Source organism: Oncorhynchus mykiss, chromosome 7, assembly GCF_013265735.2.
Source record: "Oncorhynchus mykiss isolate Arlee chromosome 7, USDA_OmykA_1.1, whole genome shotgun sequence".
Classification (NCBI taxonomy): Eukaryota; Metazoa; Chordata; class Actinopteri; order Salmoniformes; family Salmonidae; genus Oncorhynchus; species Oncorhynchus mykiss.
The window spans coordinates 19056788-19074335 of record NC_048571.1 but is presented as its reverse complement, the minus strand read 5'-3'; the positions used below and the strand labels follow the sequence as shown (position 1 = coordinate 19074335).

At 41.6% G+C, this 17548-nt stretch overlaps 1 protein-coding gene across 2 annotated transcripts; it reads left to right on the top strand.

The window, feature by feature from the left end:
- Positions 1–5497: 5497 nt before the first annotated feature.
- LOC110527440 (SLIT and NTRK-like protein 5) lies at positions 5498–11507 on the top strand. 2 transcript variants are annotated; one of them, XM_021608709.2, is made up of 2 exons: positions 5498–6097; positions 7892–11507. In XM_021608709.2, exon 2 carries the CDS (start codon positions 7949–7951, stop codon positions 10550–10552), a length of 2604 nt encoding a protein of 867 aa, XP_021464384.1. In that variant the 5' UTR covers positions 5498–6097; positions 7892–7948; the 3' UTR covers positions 10553–11507. The 2 variants fall into 2 exon arrangements, with proteins under 2 accessions (XP_021464384.1, XP_021464385.1); XM_021608710.2 differs by lacking the exon at positions 5498–6097 and adding an exon at positions 6870–7141.
- Positions 11508–17548: the final 6041 nt, after the last annotated feature.

Below are 17548 nucleotides of genomic sequence, written 5' to 3'. Positions count from 1 at the left end.
GTAAAGAAGTGATCTACACATTTCAGGCGCTAACTTTATTGATGTGTTGTACAGTGCCTTCAGAAAGTATTCATACCCCTTGACTTATTTCACATTTTGTTGTGTTACAGCCTGGCTTCAAAATGGATTAAGTAGATTTTAGAAATGTTTGCTCATTTATTGAAAATGAAATGCAGAAATATCTAGTTTACTATAAGTATTCACACCCCTGAGTCAATACATTTTAGAATCAACTTTGGCAGTGTTTACAGCAGTGAGTCTTTCTGGGTAAGTCTCTAAGAGCTTTGCACACCTGGATTATACAATATTTGCAAGTACATTTTTGTTTTTGTCTTTCAAGCTCTGTCGAGTTGGTACTTGATCATTGCTAGACAGACATTTTCATGTCTTGCCATAGATTTTCAAGCTGATTTAAGATAATTGTAGGTGTGAGGTACAGAGATCAGGTAGGCATTAAAAAATCATGTTAAACACTATCATTGCACAAATAGTGAGTCCATGCAACTTATTATGTGACTTGTTAAGTACATCATTACTCCTGAACCTATTTAAGCTTGCCATAACAAAGGTGTTGAATAGTTATTGACTCAAAACGCTTTTGTTTTTTAAATAATATGTGCAAATTTCTGAAAATGTCATTCCAATTTGAAATTATGGGGTATTGTGTTCAGGCCAGTGACACACAATCTCAATGTAATGCATTTGTATTTGGTCTGTAAAACAACAAAATGTGGAAAAAGTCAAGGGTTGTGAATTCTTTCTGAAGGCATTGTGTTTGCAACTGTCGAAATAAAATTAATGGTACCATTCCACTGTTGAGAAACCAAAGTCAAATAAGGCATACACTAATTTGTGGTGCATCTAGATGATCAATCTACTTCTCTTTCCTTAATCAATTTGATTTGTTTTAATTGCTTTGCACTTATTGACCCAAAATATATAAATCTCATCAATAAATATGATGTCAGGTTTATATACGTTCTTGTGGGGAAAATGAAAGGCTATCGTTAGATACTGCACGGAGGCAGCTGCATGTAACACGTACCAATCAAGAGAAGTTGGTGTTTCAATCGGATTTTGATCAATATGCTTCAATCAATGATCCTGTGAGGGAGTCCTCATAATCATGGGGGTTCCAATTGCAAACATCAACATTGGTGCTGATCATCTTCTGATGGGGTTAGAAACACATGACATTAATCAAAATTCATTTTGCAACGCCATGAATAGCGCCACTCAACATACGGTCATAAAAAAAGAAAAAGTCCTTTTAAGGACTCCGGGGCCCTATTCCAGAAGGGGTGCATGTGAGCCTTTTTATAGCGGCCCCAAATGAAGGCAGCATTTTAGAGAACAGAAGGGCCCGAAACTCAGTGTATCTGTCGATATGTCATAGCCGTCACAGGAGGTGAATCACAGCTAAGTGTCCACAGGCTAACGATGGAGGCCCTGTCATGGGCTGAAACGATGTAACCTAGGCTGTTGACAGTGTAAATCACTTGGGAAGTGACACAAAATCTAAACATTTTTCTGCCGGCACCCTCAGCAAAATCTGCATGTTGTTGTTGTGTGAGTGTTATTAGCCAATAGTGAGGTATACTCACCTAAGGGACCTTACATATAATTGTATGTGTGTGGTACAGAGATCAGGTAGGTATTCAAAAATCATGTTACAGTAAACACTATCATTGCACACATGTGACTTGGTAAGCAAAATTGTACTCCTGAACTTATTTAGGCTTGCCATAACAAAGGGATTGAATACTTATTGACTCAAGACATTTCCACTTTTCATTTTGAATTAATTTGTACACATTTCTAAAAACATCATTTCAATTCGACATAATGGGTTGTGACACAACATCTAGATGTAATCCATTTTTAAATTCAGGATGTAGTACAAGAAAATGTGAAAAAAGTCAAGGGTTGTGAATACTTCCTGTATTTCCCACAGTTGAAGGAAAATGAATGGCACCATTCCACTGTTGAGAAACCAAAGTCACGTAAGTAAGGCATTCACTATTAATTGTGGTGCATCTAGATGATACATTTCTCTAAGCAATCCAGCTAACCCATCAATCAAATAATCAGTTAACCAAAAGTGTTTTTTTTCCAGAAATCGGTAACATCTATTGAGCTGGAATTACGGTTTGTTATTCGAGACGTGCGCTGCAATTGAATCAAATGAATGTGCAGTTGCTCAAACTGTTTAGTCCCACCCCATGTATCCTATTTATGAATTCACCACTGCATCTCTCTCAGGGTAACCTAGTGGTTAGAGCATTGGACTAGTAACCGAAAGGTTGCAAGTTCGAATCCCCGAGCTGACAAGGTACAAATCTGTCGTTCTGCCCCTGAACAGGCAGTTAACCCACTGTTCCTAGGCTGTCCTTGAAAATGAGAATTTGTTCTTAACTGACTTGCCTAGTAAAATAGAAAAATAATCCCTTTAAACTTGACATTCAATGATTAACATCAGTATTTACATGAAGAACCATAGCAAATGGTCAACATTGTCTTGAGGAATGGAGAACTAGCTGGTAATATAAATCCCAAAAGGATAACTCAAGGACAACAGTGATACGAGTTTTATATTTTTTCTTCTTCTTCTATGAGCATCACAAATCTTGGCTCAGACGGTCTAGGTGCTAAAGCTGTCAATGCAAACAGTAATGTGGGACATAGAAACACAGCACATACTGTATATGGCACTGAGATAATCCCACATACCATTAAGCACAAGCGTTGGGCTCATCATCTGATCTCATTATGTATAGGCATTGGGCTCAGTACTTTGTAGCATCACATCCCAAAGATATCAGATCTTAACTACTTGTTATTTTGACTGGGTAGGATAGTGTGTGCATAGCACAGGAGGTTGGTGGCACCTTCATTTGGGAGGCTGGGCTCGTGGTAATGGCTGAAGAGGAATGGTATATAACACATGGTTTCTATTTGATTGATGCCATTCCATTTGCGCCGATCCAGACATTATTATGAGCAGTTCTCCCCTCAGCAGCCTCCACTGGCATAGTCATTATTTAGTAGGTGAACATTAGGATGAACTTTCCAGGTAGAGCCTATAGGTACCTAATTCTACAAACTGTAAGCACACTCAGTTCATGTTGGCCAAGCAGCCGTATGTGCTCCCATTTCGAAGCAATTACTAAATCTGTAGTGCCTGTGTATAATTATTATTATTTTTTTGTCTGTTAACAGGCAGGATGGCATAGATGCATCTGCTGTAGAGTAGATACAAAGGCCTACACACCCACACACACACACACACACACAAACACACACACTGATTTGAATAATACTGCTACTGTTTCTTTTAAAATGATCGCATGTACACATATTTATCCCCCGCGCTCGCTCTCTCGCTCTCGCTCTCTCTCTCCTTCTTTCTCTCTATCTCCCTCTCTCTCTCTTACGTGCACACACACACACACACACACGCACGCGCGCACACGCGCACTAATGCACGCACACGCGCACACACACACACACACACGCACGCACACACACACACACACACCACTTGTATCTCCTCCATCAGAGGAGGTAATGAAAAAACGACTACTATTTTGATGTCATGATTCTTCTCAGGGGAGCCAGCTAAAGTGCCTTCCATTGGGAAGACACCACTGCCACCGCGCCACGCTATCACGACAATGACTACTTTAACTGGATTTCCAGCTGGGCGCCAAAGATTGTGAGATTTGTCCTTCACAACAGGCAACTTGCTGTTAACGTATTGTTAATGCGATTAGCCAGCCAGAAACGTTCAGATAATTTAATGCATCTCCACGGGTAATTTGGATGCCGCCTATATGACACATCAGCTTACCGTTGTGTTTGGTCACTAAGGAGGGTATAGGAGTTGACTTATGGATACGTAATACAATGTAGACTAAAGGGAAGATCTGTTTGTACATGCCAGCCCCCTCCATATGCTAGATTTAATTATATGTATACATTGCTTGCTCAATGGCTCTCAAGGTCTAATTGGACTTTACCCCTGGCAGAGCTAGCACGCATATGGTTGCAAAGACTCATTCAAACTTAATTTGCAAATCACCTGTCTTTGTTAGCCAATGGACAGATAAACCACAAACATGACTGTTGAATAGGCACCAGGCAAAACGTTTATGATTTCAAACAGTTCAGACTCTAATGGCTTATTTCCACTAAGGATTTACCACAGTGTTTTACCAAAAAGGCTCAGACTTTTGTGTTGCCACCTCCACGGCCTGGCCCCAGTGTCTCACTGCAGCATGGCTTCTGTGGACCTGCTCTAACTTGTGGCCAAGTCCAGGCCATTGGTACTTTGCAGCTTGCATTTACATAGCAATGGCTAACTGTGAACATGGGTTAACACCATCACAAAGCAACTGTCTTGATGATGCAGATGTTGTTCATTCTGCTCTACACAAGTCCTCAATGTTAAGTCCTCGGTTTCAAGTCTTCAGTGTCAGCCCTAGCTAACTGGAAACACAGTCCCCCCCCCTCCCCAAATACAATAGCGCTAACGTGAATATGATCACTGGCGAACCAATGGTGCTGTAATGGAAAACCCCCGTTTACCAGACCCAGATTTAGCCTAGTCTTGGACTAAAATGTACTTTTCAGGAACAATATCCATTAAACATGCTTCTTAGTCCAGGATTAGGCTGAATATTTTTTTTCAGGAAATCAGCCCCAAATGTTTTGGTTGGTATCATTGTTGAATTAATTTATAAAATACATGCAATTTAGAAGTGTGTGCGTGCACAGATTATACAGTAAATTGCCATGTCTTGAAACACTTACCCAAATCATATGGTTTAGGCATGCCTGATATTTAAGTTAGGTGCAGGCAGTTAGCCCTACCAAAGAGTTTTAGCTACCCTCAACTACAACTAGGTCATACTGTATGTCTCATAGGCTGTGTTCTATGTCACACACACACACACACACACACACACACACACACACACACACACACACACACACACACACACACACACACACACACACACACACACACACACACATCCTCAGGCCAGGCTCGGACTCTACCCACACACTGACCTTAACATGCCACATGAACAACACTTGTTGCCATGTTTTCACAGCATTTTCTCACTGGCAGCCCATTTCTGATATTTTTTGGCCTGTGTAAATGCAGCCTTATTGCTTGGCAAAGTGTACAGTACACCGTCAAAAAGTATGTTTCATCGCATTGTACTGCCCTCTATAGGTCTTCCTCACTCTCACGACCCCCCCCCCCCCCCCCCCCCCCCCCCTCCCCATGAGGTACTACACCACAAATAGCATCTAAATATTGACAACATGCATGTTTTGCTCGTTATATACATTAGGGGTGGGGACATTCATGCATATTCCAGGATTCTTTCAGCCTCCAACGAATGGAAATTAATATAGACTTTACATATTGTGTATGCTGCGCCAACCTTGATCCACGTTCCACCAGTTGAAACATGGGCAGTACAAAAAAACGCATAATTGATTGCGCAGAGACATAGGAAGGACATCATATTATTTCGTCAGACAATGTTGAATTAAAGTCAACTATCTAAGATGCGCATACATATTCAGTCAAATTGTGCGGTCAACGCTGAGGAGAAAAATAAGGATCTTGGGTAGATCTATTCACAACGCAATACAAGCCGTACCACTCACAAGATACAAAGGGATTCGTGCCTTTCCACCGATTCCCCGGCGCGCATGCTACAGAGGGAGATCTCGGTTGAAATGGATGTATCTGATGTTTTGCAGTTCAGTTTATTACACTTTTCCCATATGAAATTATTACTTTTCTTTGATTCCATTCCACAATGAGAGACCAAGATTCGCTGTGAGAAATACAAGAACCCGCTTTTTGTCGCGCTGATCGTCACGTTGCAGGCGTGAATGAGACAGTTTGTGCAATTCATTGCCAGGTATTTGGAGCTAAAGACCGCCGCGGCTCTACTTTGAGGATTTTACATCGGGGAAAAAGGAAGGAAAATCACAGATTCCACATTACCATAGGACAGGATGGTAAACAGCGGAAGGTAGTTGGAATGCTTTCGCATTGACAAGGTTCAACATGGTAAGGACAGCGGATTTTCTGTCTGTGATACAGGGCTGTATTGCTCATTTCAGGGAAGCTAATTCTTGAGTTGGGGAGCTGTCCATGGTCCAGAAAATGATTTATCCCCATACAGCTCTTACAGCTGTATTCAAGTTGGTTGAATCTAAATTATAAACGATGAAACAAACGGGTGCATTTGATTAAAGTGCCAACAATATACATCCGCGTTTACTGGTAGATATAATAAATTGACATTTACATTGCATAACTTTTTGGAGGGCTACTCAGTGTCCTTCAAGGTGATGAATGAATGCGCAATTCATGAAATCATTGCAATGCTTCATATACGTTCAGCGTAGGCCTATTTTGATTTAATTAATTAGTGGTAAGTGGCCTACATAGGCTACAGACTAACTAAATATGGAATGCAATACATTCTTCATCGGTATGAATCAAATGTCCTTTCGTAAAACATAGCCTATTAGCCTACCATAAACTCTATGATCATATTAGGATGACTACACCCACAAAAGCGGACCTCCAGGCCGATAGCTTTTTCTATTTTCTCGATTTTGTCACAGATAGAACCTGTGTGTGTGTGTGTGCGTGTGTGTGTGTGTGTGTGTGATTGTGTGAGTGGTGCGCGCGCGTTTGTGAGGGAGGGGGTGGGGGCGAGAGCAAGGGAGAGAGAGATTATTTGAACAAGAATTAAGGGATTCTTCAACTTCAACATATACCGGATGCGAAATAAAATGTTTATTATAGTATTATTTATTCCACAACAAGATGTAAATTGTGCATGACATTCAGCAATGCTTGCAAATCCGTTTTTGCTTTTAATCAACTTGGGTCTCTTTTTTTCGCCCGAGGGATGAAGGGCTGTGACTGTCCCTATGTAACAATCAGTATTTCTAACGCATGCAGGCTTGAGGATGAACACCTTCCATAATGACCACGACTAGCCTATTTATCATTTATTAACAAAATATCTCCGGATATCTGATGATAATGATTGATACCCGGCGGTTTCTATACTATTCGCAAATTGTCGGGATCTGCAGGGTGAGTAGGAGATTGGTCATTCCATAGGATTGCTCGTATCATATTTAAAAATATATATATATATCATGAATTCTTTAACTTAACAACGGAATTTTGTTCCATTCGATTTATAAAATATATATTTTAATCCTGGGTCGCATCGATTAAATGTGAACATTGTCTCAAGATTAACTCTTTGCTGGAATCTTCGGGGAATAGAATTTGAAATGGCAATGGATTCTGTATAAATGCCGCAGATGGCTAGTGGGTTTAGTTTGCAAGCTATTTGAATGCATCGATAGATTTCAAAATCGCACATCACCAACCTAAAGGCGGCTATAATCAACCTGCTTGCTCTATTTTCAAAGAAACACATGCATAAGGCTGTACTCTTCTCCATGACATTCACCAATATGTCACCAGCATGTCATCAATATTTCGCATGGAGATTTATTTCCTTTTCGGATGTCTATACCATGTTGAGATATGATGCTGTAGCTGAATACATAATAATGGAACTGTACTGAATGTGGCATTTTAGCTGTAACAAATGTTTATGGCATAACCATATTGTGTCTGTCCAGATATCTGCTCTTTCTTATGCACGTAAAACTCCAAACATGTATATGCAATTAGTTACCTAAAATGCTTTACAAAGTGTTTTATGTCTCTATCCACAAGTGCATAGCTCTTTGTAACCACTGCATGCAGGGATGTTCCACTTAACACAAGATGTTCATTAAACAGACAATGCCTGCCTTTCTCTTCTAGATGACACCCCATACCGGCACCATACTTCAGTGAGCTGGGGCACCTTCTCCCTCGAAAATGCATATCTGGATACTGAAAATAATCCTTCTGATCGCAGCATCTCTGAGTCTGGTCGAGATGTACGACAATTACGGGGAGATCTGTAGGAATCTATGTACATGCGAAGAGAAGGAAGGGATACTGACGGTAAGCTGTGAGAATAGAGGGATCATCCGACTGACAGAAATAAGCCCGGTGCATTTTTCAATGTACCACCTTCTGCTGACAGGGAACCTCTTAAAGAAACTGTCCCTCAACGACTTCATCAACTACACTGGGGCGACCATATTGCATTTAGGCAACAATGCTATCGATGAAGTGGAAACGGGTGCTTTCAACGGACTCCAGGGATTAAAGAGATTGCACTTGAACAACAACAAGATAGACGTCCTAAGGGATGATACGTTTGTCGGCCTGGAGAGTTTGGAATACCTTCAGATTGATTACAATTACATCACCAATATAGAGCCTAATGCCCTGAGTAAACTGCATCAGCTCACAGTTCTCATTTTGAATGACAATTTGCTCTCTGCTCTGCCTACAAACATTTTCCGGAATGTTCCCTTGACACATCTGGACCTCAGGGGCAACCGGTTGAAAATGTTTCCTTACATTGGGCTCCTGGAGCACATGGACAAAGTGGTGGAATTACAACTTGAGGAGAACCCGTGGAATTGCTCGTGTGAGCTCATTGCCCTGAAAGCTTGGCTGGAGAGCATATCGTACACAGCTTTGGTGGGGGAGGTGGTCTGTGAGACACCGTTCAGACTGCATGGCAGAGACCTGGACGAGGTCTCCAAACAGGAGCTGTGCCCCCGACGAGCAATTTCTGAATATGAAATGCGACCCCCTCCCCCACTCAGCACCAATGGATATTTCCAAACCACGCCAGCTTCGGTGACGGCCTCAGCCACCTCGTCAAATGCTTTCAAGGCATCGTCAAGGCCTACCAAGGGCACCCGTCAATCAAACCGAACCAGGTCAAAGCCCACCTCCCGGATTCCAGCTAACCCTTACAACTATGGCCCCATCATTGCTTATCAGACCAAATCTCCTGTGCCTTTGGACTGTCCCACCACCTGTACATGTAATCTGCAGATTGCTGATCTTGGACTAAACGTCAACTGCCAAGAGAGAAAGATTGAGAACATATCTGACCTGAAGCCCAAGCCATACAATCCCAAAAAAATGTATCTCACAGGGAATTACATTCCTGTGGTACGCAGATCTGATTTCTTGGAGGCTACCGGATTGGATTTGCTTCACCTAGGAAACAATAGGATATCCCTCATCCAAGACAGAGCTTTTGGGGATTTAACCAACCTGCGTAGGCTGTATTTAAATGGTAATCTAATCGACAGGCTTACAGCAGAGATGTTTTTTGGCCTGCAGAGTTTGCAGTATCTCTACTTAGAATACAACAAAATCCGTGAGATTGTAGGGGGCACGTTCCGGTTTGTGCCAAACCTTCAGCTGCTTTTCCTCAACAATAACCTTCTGAAAACCTTACCAGCGGGAATCTTTACTGGGCTGTCCCTCTCTAGACTTAATCTCCGCAGTAACCACTTCCAAAACCTGCCTGTGAGCGGTGTGTTAGATCAGTTAAAATTGCTGTTGCAGATAGATCTGATTGAGAACCCATGGGATTGCTCGTGTGACGTCGTCGGCATGAAGATATGGCTCGAGCAGCTCAGTGCCGGCACCGTTGTTAATGAGGTTAAATGTGAGACACCCAAACGTCACAGCGGGATTGATATGCGTTCCATTCAGTCTGAACAGCTGTGTCCAGATTACTCTGACGTAGTCGTCTCAACAGCGCCCCCCTCTGATGAGCCTCTGCCGGACAGAGCCACCACCACAGAGACCTACCAGAGATCTAACCCCACTAGCAGCGTCGTCCCTCTCTCTGTCCTCATCCTCAGCCTGCTGCTCGTGTTCATCATGTCCGTCTTTGTGGCGGCGGGGCTGTTTGTTGTCGTGGTGAAAAAGCGTAAAAAGTCCCAGAGCGACCGCACCAGCACCAACAACTCTGACGTGAGCTCGTTTAACTTGCAGTACAGCCTTTACAGTAATAACCGAACCGTCCCCAAAGTCAAAGCCCCCGCCGGACACGTGTATGAGTACATCCCTCACCCTATGGGCCACATGTGCAAAAATCCCATTTACAGGTCCAGGGAAGGCAACACAGTCGAGGATTACCGCGACCTCCATGAATTGAAGGTGACTTATAGGAGCGATGTGGATGAGGAGAGGAACAGCAACATGAGAAGTCCCACTTATAGCGTGAGCACTATTGAGCCTCGCGAGGACCCCTCCCCTGCAGAAAATGCCGAGCACTTCTTCAGGGGCATCATAGAGGCGGACAACCAATCCCCCTCCGGTAACAGTCTAGAATACAAGTACACTGGCCCTGTCTCGTACACGTACAACCCAAACTTTGATGTTAGACGCCAGTTCTTACACCCAGAGAGGATACGAGAAACAGTGCTTTATGGCACAGCGCCGAGTACTGTTTACGTGGAGCCCAACAGAAATGAATATTTGGAACTAAAAGCGAAACTTCAAGTCGAGCCGGACTACCTCGAAGTTCTTGAGAAACAGACCACTTTCAGTCAGTTTTGAGCAACAGATTTGTCCATGTATGAAGGATTTCCCCCCTTAAACCCACTGGCTCAATATTGAGGGTGCCTTGGCACGACACATCAACAAAATAAGCATTAAACGGGGTGTGCCAAACTCTATTATTCTTATTTCTTAATTACATGACATTGCAGGAACTGAAAGTCTCTCTCTGAACCTAACTGGACGAAAGTTGTTCTACTTAACTGGTGATTTAGAATCTATTTTTATATGGTGAAGATTGAATATACATACATGTAAGTGTACAGGTCAACTTACCCAACTACATTTTCAGGAATATAACCATACATATATTGTGAATCACAAAAATGTTTATAAATCACCATCTGACGAAAAAACACTGTACGGCAGTGTCTCCATCAAACTGCGCAGGACAATTCTCTGCTTTAGTCTGTAAGTAAGTATTTATTGGAGTACTCTGCCATGTATTTTCAAACATTTTGATTCTTCATCAGTATTACCTGTGTCATAATTCCATGATCCTCTGTAAACGTTTATGTTTGTAGTTCCATATCATTTACTGTAGCTCGCATTGTAAAAGTGGCTTTTTTTTTTAAAATGGTGGCACACCCCCAATGTTAAAGAAAGACTGCGTCATTTAAAGAAGAAAAAAAGTTGTCTTTGTATGCTTTCTGCACTTTTTGGAGTTGGAAGGCAAGTGGGCCTTTAAACAGCTATCATTAGGATGATTACTATTAAAAATGAATATGTGCGTTCATTCTTAATATGTATTCTTGATATGTTATCAAATTCATGAATAATAATTGAAGTAATAATTATGTTGTGTAATACTGATCTTTTAATGTGACACCTATTTTTATACAAGCATTCGCAATTCTCTTTCCCTCATCAATTTCATTCGTTTTAATTGCTTTGCACTTATTGCACTATATTGACCAAAATATGTTAATGTCATCAATAAATATGATGTCAGGTTCATCTATGTTGTTGTGGGGAAAATGAAAGGCTATCGTTAGATACTTCACGGAGGCAGCTGCATGTAACATGTACCAATCAAGAGAAGTTGGTGTTTCAATCGGATTTTGATCAATATGCTTCAATCAATGATCCTGTGAGGGAGTCCTCATAATCACGGGGGTTCCAATTGCAAACATCAACATTTGTGCTGATCATCTTCTGATAGGGTTAAAAACACATTACATCACAGGCACCAAAAAATACATATGAACGTGTTCCTTTCAAGCCTCCAGGGCCCTATTCCAGAAGGGGTGCATGTGAGCCTTTTTATAGCGGCCCAAAATGAAAGCAGCATTTTAGAGAACAGAAGGGCCCGAAACTCAGTGTATCTGTCGATATGTCATAGCCGTCACAGGAGGTGAATCATAGCCAAGTGTCCACAGGCTAACGATGGAGGCCAGGTCCTGTCATGGGCTGAAACGATGTAACCTAGGCTGTTGACAGTTTTGGGGTAAATTATGTGCCAGTGTAACTCATTTGGGAAGAGACACAAAATCTAAACATTTCACTTCCGGCACCCTACGCAAAAGCTGCATGTTGTTGTGCGTGTGTTATTAGCCAATACTGAGAATCTGACCTAGCTGGTTTACTGCTGTGCTGCAGTTTCATTTCCTGGTATTTGTGTTTCACCTTGGTAAACAACTGCAGTAACCATAGAAATCCTTGCTTGGGAAAAAAATGATTTCAGGTGTGAATCATATTATGGCGTTGGTATAGGGATGTGTGTTCGATGTTTGTGCTTATGTACACAATTGTGCGTCTACACTGACATGTGCTTCTTTGTGATTTCATAATCTACCCATCTCATTTGTTGAGTGAACCTGGTGGTGGGGGGTTCATGCTCCTATTTTCAAGCCAGAAGCCAGCCCCAATGTTGCCATGACCCTGAGCAGGGTAGACGACTCCTGGCTAATGGATGCATGAATTAGCCATGTCCCACTGCAGGAGGTTGCCATGAGAACCCTCTAACCTGACAAATAATGCTTTTAATAAGCCAATAGGGGTCCTCTGTGGGGCTCCATGTGGAAGGGCAGAATGGTTTAATTTGCCTCCCTGGATTCTTTCACTTAGCTCATTTGGAGGGGCCAAAGGAGGGAACATCTCTGCTGTAAACCTGTTGTGCTGCAGTGCAGGGCCGAGAGGATATGTGAGGAGGACGCTCTGCCACAGCGTCATGATGATGTGAGCAATTGAGTTCAAGGAGATTTGGGTAATTGAGAAGGCAGAGATGAGATCTGACAGGCACCAATGAGTCTGATGATTGCTTTAATCATGATAGTTAATGGAATTCCTCCAGGCATGTAAAAGCGCTCAAATGTTCATCAACACATTAAGATTCCTTGTCCCTCACCTCTGTAATTACAGATCAACGTTTTTTTTTGGTTTGGTGTTATTCTCACCGATTGTAATGAATGTTTTGTTTAATTGTATTATTTGAATCAACATGTCTGATACTATTTCTCATTTTGCAAACAGGCTCACAATGCGAGAACATGTGTTTTTAGCCTGGTTTGTAACCTTTCAATGGTTTTCATGGGCATCCAGAAAGAAACTATAACTTATTATTCAAAGCAAGGGTAAAGCATAATTTCCATTTGGCATTTTGACCTTCAACATATTGCAGTTTAGAGAATACTAGTGTGATTTGACTAACAAAGCAGCCTATTTCTCAAGTACCTGTGGTAAAGATTCCTAAGGGATGTTGTCTAATGTTAATTCACCCGTCTCCCCAATCTATAGTTTTCCCGGACTACATGAAAAGTAGCATAATATGGTAATGAAATATGTTATAACAGTATACTGGAAAAGGACAGTAATAAAAGCATGTATGTGTACTCCACATTCCTGTGGTACTGAGAGGTTGAGCTGAGCTACTGTGCGTACAACTTCCTGGTAAATATGACCTAGTGACTGTTCCTCTCTGCAGGGATAAAACCAAATCAAATCAAATGTGCCGTATGAAAAAAATCTATTCTGTTAGATGGTGAAAAGTGTTTACAGAAAACCAGCGAGGGCCCTGGATTACTAACAAACTGCAATAACAGTTTTTAAAATGGATGCTATTTTTGTCTGTCATCACATAACCTTGTGTGTGTATGTTGGAGAGAGTGTGAGAGTTGTGTATGTGCATAGAATCTCAGTGACAGTGTTTGTGTGTTCGGGAGGGAGGGGGAGAGAGTCGTGTATGTGCGTAGAATGTCAGCGACGGTGTATGTTTGTGTGTGTGTGTGTGTGTGTGTGTGTGTGTGTGTGTCAGTGCCTCTTTCCTGTCTCCCTGTTTCCAAGCATGCTCCCACTGGGTCGCCCGGTTGTGCTTATTAGGCTCGCGTTTTGTCCGTTTGGTCATTGTGCTGCAGCCGTTGATCAGAAGCTGCAGCGACCCTGTCGTTTGATAAATGGCGACCATAGCATTACTGACTCCCCAGCCTCGTGATGTCTGGCCAAAAAAACAACAGGTTGATGTATTGCTTCCTTGAGTGTGTCAAGTCATTTGACTGTAGCCCCTTGCCCTAGCTCTGTGCGTCATTGTCTGAGTGGGAGGAAAGGAATGCATAACTGGTACACCCAATGATGCAGCATACTGTAGCCGCAGTTATTTTGTCTCGAATGTTACGACTGTACTGGGTGATATTGTTAGTTGACTTGAGAGCTGTTGACAGCCGTAGACATGCGAGAAGGTGCTGCTAAATTGATGTCAATGTGGCAACGGATTACGGTTTATTTTGTTCGGTGTGCTGACTGGATAGGCTGTCATTTATTTTCCTTGAAACCATGCAGGATCACACACACACACACACGGTCACAGTCTCACACACACACGCGAGCATGTACACACGCACGCACACACATAACTGTGTATTGAAGTTGGATTTTAGCACAAGCTCAATATGTGACAATGTGATTTCATGCAAGACTCATGACCATAATATGGAGATTGTTTACCCTCACAGGGATGGACTTTAAAAATGAAATTGCATATTTTGCTGCTATGTATGGGTAGAAATAGCCTATTGTCCTTGCCAAGATTAGAATTCTTAGACCATACTTGAGGAACTGGCATAAGGGAGTTGTGTGTGTCATAAGGATGTGTGTGTTTTTGTGTACTTCTGTGTGTGTTTTTCTGTGTGTGTTTCCATCAGGGTGTTTGTGCGGGTATGTGCCTGTGCTGTGTGTAGATAGTCTTTAATTGGAGTCTGATTTACTGTAAAATTCCACCCATGCAATGTTTTATTCTCTGTGTTCCCCATTTCTCAATCTCTGTCTTTCATACACATAAAGGAGCATAATTCAGAAACAGGCCTGATAAAGGAATTAGACTAGGTGCTAGGAGATTGACCTGATAAGGAAATGGTGGGAGGTCGTACATGAATTTCCCATTTTTATGAGACTCTGGAATTGACTCTGGAATACAGTATTTAAATGTTTTTGAAACAAATACATTTGATTGATGCAGGGTAGTTTGAGATTTGTTAAATGTTCATCCCCCTTGGCGTTTTTTCAATTTTATTGCATTACAACATGTCCTTTAAATGGATTTTTACTTGGATTTCATGTAATGGACATACAGAAAACAGTCCAAATTGGTGAAGGGAAATGGAAAAAAATTACTTGTTTCAGAGAATTCCCCCAAAAATTAAAAGGAAAAGTGGTGCAGGCATATGTATTCACCCCCTTTGCTATGAAGCCCCTAAATAAGATCTGGTGCAACCAATTACTTTCAGAAGTCACATAATTAGTTAAATAATGTCCACCTGTGTGCAATCTAAGTGTCACATGATCTGTCACATGATCTCAGTAAATGTACACCTGTTCTGAAAGGCCCCAGAGTCTGCAATACCACTAAGCAAGGGGCACCACCAAAGAAATCAAATCAAATCAAATTGTATTTGTCACATACACATGGTTAGCAGATGTTAATGCGAGTGTAGCGAAATGCTTGTGCTTCTAGTTCCGACCATGCAGTAATATCTAACAAGTAATTTAACCTAACAATTTCACAACAACTACTTTATACACACAAGTGTAAAGGAATGAAAAATAATATGTACATAAAAATATATGAATGAGGGATGGCCGAACGGCATAGTCAAGATGCAGTAGATGGTATAGAGTACAGTTTATACATATGATATGAGTAATGTAGGGTATGTAAACATTATATAAAATGGCATTGTTTAAAGTGGCACCATGAAGACCAAGGAGCTCTCCAAACAGGTCAGGGACAAAGTTGTGGAGAAGTACAGATCAGAGTTGGGTTATAAAAAAATATCCGAAACTATGAACATCCCACGGAGAGCCATTAAATTCATTATATATTTTTTTACAGAATGTGGCACCACAAAAAACCTACCAAGAGAAGGCCGCCCACCAAAACTCACAGACCAGGCAAGGAGGTCATTAATCAGCGGCAACAAAGAAACCAAAGATAACCCTGATGGAGCTGCAAAGCTCCACAGCGGAGATTGGAGTATCTGTCCATAGAACCACTTTAAGCCATACACTCCAAAGAGCTGGGCTTTACGGAAGAGTGGCCATAAAAAAGCCATTGCTTAAAGGAAAAAATCATCAAAACTGTTTGGTGTTTGCCAAAATGCATGTGGGACACTCCCCAAACATGTGGCAGAAAGTACTCTGGTCAGATGACTAAAATTGATATTTTTGGCCATTAAGGAAAACGCAATGTCTTGCACAAACCCAACACCTCTCATCACCGCGAGAACACAATCCCCACAGTGAAGCATGGTGGTGGCAGCATCATGCTATGGCAGGGACTGGGAAACTGGTCAGAATTGAAGGAATGATAGATAACGCTATATACAGAGATATTCTTGAGGGAAACCTGTTTGTCTTCCAGAGATTTGAGACTGGGACGGAGGTTCACCTTCCAGCAGGACAATGACCCTAAGCACACTGCTAAAGCAACACTCAAGTGGTTTAAGGGGAAACATTGAAATGTCTTCGAATGGCCTAGTCAAAGCCCAGACCTCAATCCAATTGAGAATCTATGGTATGACTTAAAGATTGCTGTACACCAGTAGGAACCCATCCAACTTGAAGGAGCTGGGTCAGTTTTGCCTTGAAGAATAGGCAAAAATCCCAGTGGCTAGATATGCCAAGCTTATAGAGATATACCCCAAGAGACATGCAGCTGTAATTGCTGCAAAAGGTGGCTCTACAAAGTATAAACTTTTTTTGGGGGGGGGAGTAAATAGTTATGCACGCTCAAGTTTTCTGTTTCTTTTGTCATATTTCATATTGTTTCACAATAACAAATATTTTGCATCTTCAAAGTGATACAAACCCCCATAAAATCTATTTTAATTCCAGGTTGTAAGGCAACAAAATAGGAAAAATGCCAAGGGGGTGAATACTTTCTTAAGCCACTGTACAATGGCTACGTTTAAATGCACACGATAATGTGATTATTGTGAATAATCCTGAAATCAGGCTACCTAATGGGACTTTGATATATGATGGTGTATCGCCAATCAAATTAATCGTTCGACCACAGCAACCATGTCATTTTTGGGAAGCTCGGACATGTTCGGACATGTAAAGTTTGTATGTGAATTTTTTTTTCCGAACTCTCTCCACTCGCACAATAGAGGGAGGCTTGTGCTGCTGGTGCTAGCACGTCCACAGATCAAATAAACCACTGGAACTCTGATTAAGGTGTTTACATGTCCTAATAATTCTAAAGATTGCTCAGAAATCCAAGTGTTTTAATCAGCGTATTCTTACTTCAATTATGACCTAACTAAAGCCATACTCTGCCATAATCTGTTTAATCAGTTTTAATTATTAATTTGATGTAAACATACTAAATGTTGAAGTCTGAGTAACTCATTGTGAAAGGACAATAACAAGGAAAGAAAAAAACAGTGGCACTCTCCTCCTCCGTGGAATGAATCGTGTGACAGTTTTGCACCCATTTGGAAAATAGAGAGGGCAGAGTTGGCACTGTGTGGGTGTGCTTGTTTAAAATGGAACTTGTGCAGG

Excerpts from the sequence above, each read along its gene's own strand:
- LOC110527440 (XM_021608709.2), top strand. The coding sequence starts at position 7,949 with ATGCATATCTGGATACTGAAAATAATCCTTCTGATCGCAGCATCTCTG.